The sequence below is a fragment of the Quercus lobata genome, unplaced genomic scaffold, assembly GCF_001633185.2.
Source record: "Quercus lobata isolate SW786 unplaced genomic scaffold, ValleyOak3.0 Primary Assembly Scq3eQI_2022, whole genome shotgun sequence".
Lineage (NCBI taxonomy): Eukaryota > Viridiplantae > Streptophyta > Magnoliopsida > Fagales > Fagaceae > Quercus > Quercus lobata.
The window spans coordinates 105475-115546 of NW_022154713.1; the positions used below are offsets into that span (position 1 = coordinate 105475).

General features: G+C 31.2%; 1 protein-coding gene across 1 annotated transcript; it reads left to right on the plus strand.

The window, feature by feature from the left end:
- Positions 1–4836: 4836 nt before the first annotated feature.
- On the plus strand, positions 4837–9800 carry LOC115973050 (disease resistance protein RML1B-like). Its single transcript, XM_031093288.1, has 7 exons — positions 4837–5330; positions 5815–6002; positions 6786–6931; positions 7064–7324; positions 8308–8970; positions 9083–9654; positions 9746–9800. The coding sequence occupies exons 1-7, from the start codon at positions 4837–4839 to the stop codon at positions 9798–9800; spliced, it is 2379 nt and encodes a 792-aa protein (XP_030949148.1).
- The last annotated feature ends 272 nt before the right edge of the window (positions 9801–10072 follow it).

A 10072-nucleotide genomic window follows, 5' to 3' on the forward strand; every position in this document is an offset into this window, starting at 1 on the left:
AGCAGTACGGGCAGTTGTTGAAAAAAGTGGTAAGCTGCCAGTACGTATAGCTGCAGAGTATGATGCTCCTGTTGGGAAGATTGCGTGCAAGCTTGTCAATCACGTTGGCGTACAAGTGCGAAGTAATTTGTCCAGTTACAATGTGAAAAATTGGAAAAATGTTGATGCTGCTACTAGAGATGTGGTGCTTCAAAATATCGCAGTAAATTTACATTGATAACGTCTAACTTGTCTAATTCATATAATAATATTTTTATAATACATAGACACTTCATTTTACAGGATTAGTTTGAGATAGAAGGAGATTCCAACTTGGTAACAAAAACATTAAACACAAAATGTGGAAGATTATTGAGTTCCAACTCCCACAAGTTGTATCAGGCTTATAAAAAGCTCAAACAATCTCATGGTGCTGACTATGCAAGAAGCCACCCGCAAATGAATCCCACGGAGAAGCAGTGGACTGAACTCATTGATGGGAGATAGACCAATGATGATTGGTTGGTAAATTATTTATGCGTATATTATTATTATCCAATGTTTACTATATTATGTTGTCAACTGATTAGATTAATATTTAGATGAAGTAAATGTATACTGTCTTATTCATGATCTAATAAATATCTTGAATGTTGTTTATTAGAAAAAATCAAGAAAGAACTCTGAAAATATGAATAAAACTAAAGACAAACATAGATGTGAGACAAAGGCACTTACTGTTAGGGTTGATGAGGAGGTGCGTATTTTTTCATTTTCTTAAACCTTAGTATATTGCATGTTGTGATTAATTAAGTATATCTACCTAACACTTGAATGTTAATTAATTAGACAAATAATAATGATGGTCATGTTCCTGAATTGGCAAAAATCTTCAAAGATGTTCATTTCAATCCAAATACAAATATGTGGATATACCCTGAGGATGAAGCGACATATGTATGTGTATCATTCCATCCCTATCATGTTTGTAAAGCTATAACATATGTAGTATTAATGTTTTGATTGTTTGTTTTTTTCTCTTTTTCAAATGATAGGAAAATATTCTCAAAGTGTAAGTGGATCATTGTCAAGATCCTAATGCTATTCCCTTTACACAAGAGGAGATCTCAAACTTGGTGTTTAAGAAGAAGTCTGGTATTGTAAAAGGACGTGGCATGAGACCTTCCTCTTCTCTAGTAACCACCGTCTCCTCTAATTCATTGGTGGAGTATATCCAACGGTTAGAAAATGAGATAATTGAGCTCAAAGAGGTAAGAGCTAGAGATCAATAGGAGCGAGCTAAGGACCAAGATGCACGAACTAAGCAAGATGAGGTCCAAAAGAATATTCTTAACTTTTTGAGAAGCAAGGGTTATGATGATGTTCTTACTTATGGGGGTGGTTCAACTTTAAGTTAAAACACTTTTTGGTTAGTACTTTATTTGCTTTCTACAACTTATATATTAGGAGTTGTGATTTTAATTTATTGGTGTGGTTACTCTTAATGCATTGTTAGAAATGTTTCTTATAACATAGTTAATGTTTTTACTTTACGATTTTAACGAATTATTGTTTTTATATTTGTGCAGATTTCTTATTGGTGGCTTTTAGGGGATTCACTTTTGGCATTACTTGAAGACATATGAGAACATCTTCCGTTAGTTCTAAAATAGGGTTTAGGTAGAGTTATTGTATGTATTGCAAACAATTATTGTATGGAAGGAGTTTGAATTGGATACTTGTTTTATTTTTTACTTGTGGAATGTATGGATCTTTTCTTATAAATGTGTTGTTGAAATAAATGTGTTATTCAAATGTGAGGTTTTAATAACGTAATGACAGGTTACAGGTTAATATCAAAGTCATGAAAAAAATAAAAACAGAAAATAAGTTTTAGTAACAAATTTTTTTGTCACAAATATAGCAACAAAAAATTGTTTCAGTGACGAAAATTTCGTCACTGAATATAGCAAAATTTTGTAAGAAATGGTTTTAGTGACAAAAATTTTCGTCAATATATGTGCCTGGATTTTCTTTAAAATAGTTTTAGACCCGAACATAGTTTTAGTGACAAAAGTATTCGTCACTAAATATGATTTAGTAAACTAAAATGTTTTTAGTGACGAAATATTTTTATTACTGAATAGTGTTTTTAGTGAGGAAAACATTTAGTGACGAAACGTTTTCGTCACTAAAATTGAAAAAAAAAAAAAAAAATCGGACTTTTAGTGAGGAAATTTTTCGTCACCAGGACTTTTAGTGACGGGGCTACAGTGATGAAATGAGTTTCGTCACTAAAAGTTCAATTTCGTCACTAAAGGTCCTTAGTGACGAAAAACTGGACTTTTAATGATGATTTTTTTGTCACTGAAAATAAATCTTGTTGTAGTGAATTTTCATTACAGAAAAACTCAAGAAAATAAAAAATGCTTAGAGAGTGGAATGCCGTTAATGGCTCTCTATTTGTGATAAATAGACAATTTTCATCTCATTTATGACTCTCTCTCTCTCTCTCTCTCTCCTAATAATAGCGGGGAGCAGATTATGCCACTAAGTGACAAGACTTTTGCCAAATGAATTTCTGATTCATTGCATTTCTAATAATTTATTTTTAGCGTAAAAATTTTTATTTATTTATTTATTATTTAATTCCTTCTGTCCATTCAATAATTCTTAAACATACCATTTAAAGGCCACAATTTAGAAATTACTTGACTAGTTGTTTTTTCACAGGATTTTTTTTCTTTTTTTTTTAATAATAGAGCTTCGTTAAAGACCTATAAACATTTTTAATTAAATGACTTTAAAAACCAGGGAAAAAAAAAAAAAAAGAGACTACAAAAATGAAATTCTACTTTTATCAATTATTTATTTAATTTCATTATTTATATCAATTTCTTTGGATAAGAAGGACAAGGTAACAAGCCAAAAAAATAAGGACCCTTGTTAATTTCAAAGTGACATTGTTTTAGTTAGAGATGAAGTGGATTTTGACTTGACAGATTTAATAATTTGAAGCCTATTTTCGCATGCCGGTGATTTTGACATGCTCATACAGTTAGTGATTTACTACACTCTTTACAACCTGGAAATCGCCATTGTCCCCCAGTCCAACATAACAGTATTTTGATATACAAACACGCATCAGCAATGACCTTTAATCGAATTCAGTTGGACCAAATCAGTCATCATAAACTGTATGTATAATAGAATGACATTACCAACCAATATAGACTCAAAGATTCAACCTTACCGTATCTGCAAATAAATAAATATTAATTAATTGGTTATTGGGTCATACAGATGAATTCAACCAGGTTTGAAAGTGAACCAGAGTATTTTACACGGAGGAAATTTCTTGGTACTTTTCTGGGTCCAAAAGTTTCAAAGTGAATCAGAAAATGCTAAATATAAAATATTTAGCACACTCCAAAGTCCAGCTTGGGCGGCCACCTGCTAAATATAAAATATTATCTCTAACTACTCTGTTTGCTAAATATATTTATGTCCTAGTCTCCTGTATATATGAGCTACTATAATTGATTGGTTAATATTTTGGCCGTTTACTAAGAGATTTTTATAAATGTTGTTATTATTTATAGAAATATTTGTAGTCAAAAAAGTGTGTGGAAATACATGTAATGTTGTTTAAATATTGAAAATTGTTATTTAAACCACAATATCAAACACCTCCTTAATTTAGGGTAAATTCCAAAAAATTATCTTGAGATTGGAGCTAATACCAATTAGGTCCAAAACTTCTCAAAACTAACTTAGTTTCTAAAATATGAGGATGACAATTTGGCACCTGGATGTCAATTTGATAAATAAATGAATATTCCTTCATCTCACTTTTTGTATTTTACTAATCACAATTTGTCATGTATTTATTTGTTTGTTTGAACTCTCGTTATAGCCAAAATTAAAATGGAAAAATCAAACAAAACCTAAAGCAATCCATCAAATCCATTTTTTTTTAATAAGTTCATCAAAGTTTCTCTATCTGTGAATCTGTGATAAATAGACAATATCCATCACAGAAAAACCCAAGAAAACGAAAAAGGCTTAGAGAGTGGAATGCCGTTAATGGTGTTTGTAGGCTGGCAAAGGCAAGCGGAGAAGGATTGTTGCTGGTGAAACTGGTGGTGAAAAGAAGAGTGGGTGTAGACATTGACGGGAGGATTGAGACTTGAGACTTGAGACTCGAGAAGGTGCGCGTGCGTGAGTGAGGGTAAGAGAGCCAAGAAGCGAGGTGGGTACCCACCAGTACTGCACTTTGTTTATGTTTGAGAGGCAATACCGCAGACTTTTATTCCATTCTTTAAAGTTTGAAAAGGAATCAGAATGCCTCGCTACACTCCAACAGTAAGCGCAAACATTTTTAGTTTTTTATTCCTTTCTTTCTTTGAAGTTTGAAAAGGAATCAGAATGCCTTCGCGTACCCAATAAATTTCTTCATCTTTCCCTGGTGGGTGGGAGTGAAAGTTTGAGAGTGAATCAGAATTGTGAGCAAAACGACACTCCAAAAAGTATTTTTTACTACATTGGATGACCAATTTTCTATTTTTATATTACATTGCGCGTTTGGACCACCAACTATGAAAGTAGTAGCATGCTACTACTGTGATTTCACATTTGACTTTCTCGGTCTTCTTCGCCTCACAACAACTATATGAATCTAACATTCATTTTTTTCGCTCTACCATTCCCATTCTCTCTCAAACCCATTGAGAAATCTCTTCTTCATAATTTTCATTCTCTCTACTTTCTTAAACTCTTAAAACATTTTCAATTTCGTCCTCTTTCTTTCTCCTCTTCCCTTTAGATCTTCTCAACCGATTATATATCCAAATCACAATGGCTCTTCTAACTAATAAACGAGCCTTTTCTTTGTTTTTCACCCAACGATGTAAATATGATGTGTTCTTGAGTTTCAGAGGAGAAGATACCCGCAATGGTTTTACTAGCAATTTGAATGGTATTTTGCGTCATAATGGTATTAACACCTTCATGGATGATGAGCTCCAAAGAGGAGAGAAAATTTCCACTGAACTTTTCGAAATTATTGAAAGTTCAAAGATTTCGATAATTGTATTCTCTAAAAACTATGCAACTTCCACTTGGTGTTTGGATGAACTTGTCAAAATTCTCGAATGTAAAAAGAATGGCCAAGTGGTGTTTCCGGTTTTTTACAAGGTAGATCCATCAGAAGTACGTAGCCAAAAGGGAAAGTTTGGAGAAGCACTGGCAAAACATGAAGAAAATTTCAAGTATGACATGAACAAGGTGCAAAGATGGAGGGTTGCTCTAAATGAAGCTGGCAATTTATCTGGTTGGCATTACAAAAATGAGTATGTATTTAATTACTACTTTATTATCACCATAAAATTTTTACTATTAAAAAACAACTCCCAGAAGCTTTATTGTTTGTTTGTTTATTTTTAAATTTTTTTTATTAAACTATTATATTTTGATCATATCTTTCATTACGAAGCTAGTTAAACTACAACGGTCAATGATATAGCAAGAGAAGAATATATAATCGATATTCTTATCAGTTAATTAGAAGTTTCTCTCACATAATCTTTAGAAAATCTTCTTTTCCAAAGAAGGTTTTCCATGCATCTTTGTGCAAAAAGCCTAATATTTATATCCTAGTTGAACAATAAAAAAAAAAAAAAGTATTTGTATTGACAGTATAGATCTATGTGCCATTTAATTTAATTAACAAAATTTCAGTTGTATTTTACAAGCTAAACAAAATTAACGATTTTAATTCAATTTAATATCATATTTCTATTTCTAACATTTTTTTTAATGCTTTGTGATTGGCAGCCGCCCTCAATTTAGGTTTATCCAAGAAATTTTTGAAGAGATCTCAAGTGCTAAATTAAATTGTTCGCAAGTATTTGTTGTTAAATACCCAGTTGGAATAGACTCTCGCGTAGAGGAAATAAGTTGTTGCTTAGATATTGAGTCAAATGATGTTCGCATGTTAGTGATCCATGGTCTTCCAGGAATAGGTAAGACAACAATCGCAAAAGCCATTTTTGACTTAATTGCATATCGTTTTGAAGGAAGTAGCTTTCTAGAGGATGTTAGAGAAAACTCAAAAACAAATGATGGTGTACTCCAACTACAAGAGGCACTTTATTATGAGATCATCTTAGGGGCTAGAAATTTGAATGTGCATGGTGTATCTAAAAGAATCAATGTGATAATGGAAAAGTTTCACCAAAAAAAAATTCTTTTAATTCTAGATGATGTGGACAAATTAGTCCAAGTAGAAAATTTGCTCGGAAAATGCAATTGGTTTGCTTCTGGAAGTAGAATTATTATCACAACAAGAGAGAAAAAGTTGCTATCTACTCTACGAGAAGATTGTGATTTAATTTACTATAAGGTTAAGGAATTAGATAATCGTGAATCTCATGAACTCTTTTGTCAACATGCATTCAAAAGAGACAAGCCTACAAAAGATTATTTGGAGCTTGTACACCAATTTATAGTTTATGCCAAAGGACTTCCATTAGTTCTAAAAATAATAGGTGCTGATTTATATGACAAAAATGTGCAATGTTGGAAAAGTGCATTAGATAAGTACAAAAGAGTTCCTCATTCGGATATTCAAGAAGTACTTAAAATAAGCTACGATGGATTGGACCAAATTCAACGGAATATTTTCCTTGATATTGCATGTTTTCTCAAAGGATTCTCCAAGAATTTGGTTGTAGATATATTACAAAGTAGCAATTTTCATGACCCATACTATGATATTGAAAAACTTATCAATAAATCTCTCATAGATGTTGCAAAAGATGGCAAATTATTGATGCATGACTTGATACAACAAATGGGTTTTGAAATTGATCGACAAGAAGCAGAAGTGTCAAAAAAACATAGAAGGCTATTATGTTATGAGGATGCTCTCGAAGTACTAAATGGAGATACGGTATAAGTCCTTTCGATTTACCTATTCCCTTTTCTCACAATGCAAAATGTAATTAATTTTTTCCCATTATATTCGATTTATCATTTTGTTTCTGTTGTCTAACATGATTCATGTGATTCTTTGTCCAATTAGGGATTAGGTGAAATTCGAGGCATAACATTGTCCTTGCCACAACCAAAAAAGATGCAATTGAATATTGGAAAGATGAAAAATCTCAAATATTTAACAATTCGTAATGTAATTTGTGAAGACCTTAAATCTCTTCCCAATGGGTTAAGGTTACTTGATTGGAAAGAATTTCCTTTATTGTCCTTGCCGTCCACCTTTGAACCTACAAAACTAGTTGCACTTAACATGCGAGAGAGCCATATTGAATTGGATGAGCATTTCGAGGTATAATCACAACATTTATAAATTCTTATTAGCTTTTTTTTTTTTTTTTTTTTTTTGCTAAAACAAAACCATGCATTTATTACTATATCAAATAAAATTTCTATAAAATTTTTAATAAATAAAATCAAATTGTGCACAAATATTTTAAAATGTACACATAACCATAAAGAATTTATGGTGCAAATCAATGAACTATTGGCAAATGTTTTTTTTTTTTTTATTTAAAAAAAAAAAAAAAGAGTAGTGCTACAGATATTACAAGTTTTACTATATTGAACAAGCAAATTGAAATGTCACAAATTATAAAGAGACAATTCAAATATTTATTTATGAGGTTGAAACCTACCAATCACTTTTATTGCCACATTAATTTGTAAACTTTATGTTTATAAAATTGTAGTACCTTTAGCATTTCGAGTATAATCACAACATTTATAAATTCTTATTAGGATTTTTTTGGTTGCTAAAACCAAACCATGCATTTATTACTATATAAAATAAAATTTCTATAAATTTTTTTAATAAATAAAATCAAATTGTGCAAAAATATTTTAAAATGTACACATAACCATAAAGAATTTATGGTGCAAATCAATGAACTATAGACAAATGTTTTTTTTTTTTTTTTGAAAAAAAAAAAGAAAGAATAGTGCTATAGATATTACAAGTTTTACAATATTTAACATACAAATTGATGTGTCACAAATTACAAAGAGACAATTCAAATATTTATTTATGAGGTGGTTGAAGCCTACCAATCACGTTTATTTCCACATTAATTTGTAATTTTTATGTTTATAAAATTGTAGTACCTTTAGCATTTTTATTTTAGAAGTGTGTATTATAATTCATAATTGAACGGTTATTATTTCTTAATATATGCTCTTAGCTTTTTATTATTATTATTTTTTAAAATGAGCTTGTAGCCTTATTTTGTTTTCTTTTTACTAATAATTTTTTTAAAAAAAAATCTTTTTCTGTAGAGGTGTCGATTTGAAACATTGAAATATATGGATTTGGCATATTGTAAAAATATTACAAAATTGCCCGACTTATCAGTGATTGCGCCAAACATAAAGGAGTTGGAGCTTCTCAGATGCATAAATTTAGTTGAGGTTCATCAGTCTGTTGGACTTCTTGAAAATCTTGAATACTGGAATCTCCATGAATGCCCAAATCTTAGAATTTTACCAACAAAGCTCCAGTTGAAATCTCTTAAAAGCTTTTTTCTCTTTGGTTCTAAAATTCTTGAGCAAGGAACAGAAAGATTAGCGTTGCTTTCATCAATAGGATATCTCACTGGCCTTCGTGAGTTAACAATAAGTTTTAAAAATGGGAGAGATGTTCCAAGTAACATCTCTGATTTACAAAATCTTAGGTGGCTTTCTATGTATGATTGTGATGAATTTCCAAAAGCCATGGATACCCCTGGTTGCTTCCCCTATTTAGAACGTCTAGATATCTCTTACAGCAACATTACTACCCTCCCTGAAATTTCTATCATATTTCCCCAATTAAAGATTCTAGGGCTTTACTGTTGCTGGAACGTTTCGAAAATTCCAACACTTCCACATTGTATACAAGATGTAGATGCAACAGGGTGTAATTCGTTGAATTCACAATCAAGAAGAGGATTATTGAATCAGGTTTCTCTTTCTTTCTCTCAAAGTTATAGATTTTTTTTTTTTTTTTTTTAAATTGAAGATTATTACTAAATTTGCTAAACTGAAGTTTCTTACTTTTGCTAATGGCAAGCAGTTTGGAGAATTTATAGGGCTTCAACAAAATATCATATGTGCAAAGGGAATACAACATCAGGATTCTGATTCTGAAACAAAATTTGAATCTGTATCAGAATTTGAACTCGATGAAGCTACATTTGAAATGGACTCAACATGGAAACTTTATGATTCTTATTCATTTACACTTCCAGGAACTAAGATTCCAAAGTGGTGGTTCGACCATCAAAGTGTTGGAAGTTCCTTATCAATCTCGGTTGGTCAGAAACTTCCATCATTCGCTTCTTGTGTTGCACTAAAATTGGAATTGAAGGATGATGAATATCGTATGTTTACCTGTTCTGTCTACATGTGCATCAATGGTTTTGAAAGATGTCTTGTGGATTTTAAATTTCAATTAGATCCAGGGGATTGGAATGACATTGAGATTCGATTTGAATGTTCAAAATATGATCCTAAAATGGCAAAAATTACAATAGAAAGGTGCAGAGTCCATGTATCATGCATTTGTACTCCTTGCAACTTCGCAACAAATGAGGATGTTGAAGAAAATGAGAACCTCTTGATTGAACTTCCAACAAATATGCCAAGGTATCATCATTACTCTGAATTTTTTTTTTTTTTTTTAATCCCAAGTGAGTTACAAGCAGAGTCACCAAATATGAATTCACACTATATGCAGTTGTGGTGATGAAAATTCTTTAGGAGGCATGAAAGGAAGCACATCAAGCATTTGATAAAATGTTATGTTGGGTTGAATGAATGAACTCACTCTCTTACTTTACAAAAAAGGAGGTTCAATATATATATATATATATAATGGTAAATTACTATAAAGATTACACTATTGTATTTCTATTGTTAGCTGGTTGTTGAGGATTTATCTTTTGGATTTCAGCAAACATCATCAACTTCATTGCAAGTCCAGCTTGCAAGCTCGGCTGGGAATGGAAGAGCAAAGGATATTTTTGCAGATTCTCATTCAATTTAATGGCCTATTCATTTAGGC

Excerpts from the sequence above, each read along its gene's own strand:
- LOC115973050 (XM_031093288.1), top strand. The coding sequence starts at position 4,837 with ATGGCTCTTCTAACTAATAAACGAGCCTTTTCTTTGTTTTTCACCCAA. Across the intron at positions 5,331-5,814 it reads GGTTGGCATTACAAAAATGA|CCGCCCTCAATTTAGGTTTA; the intron begins GTATGTATTTAA and ends TGTGATTGGCAG. Across the intron at positions 9,655-9,745 it reads CTTCCAACAAATATGCCAAG|TTGTGGTGATGAAAATTCTT; the intron begins GTATCATCATTA and ends CACTATATGCAG.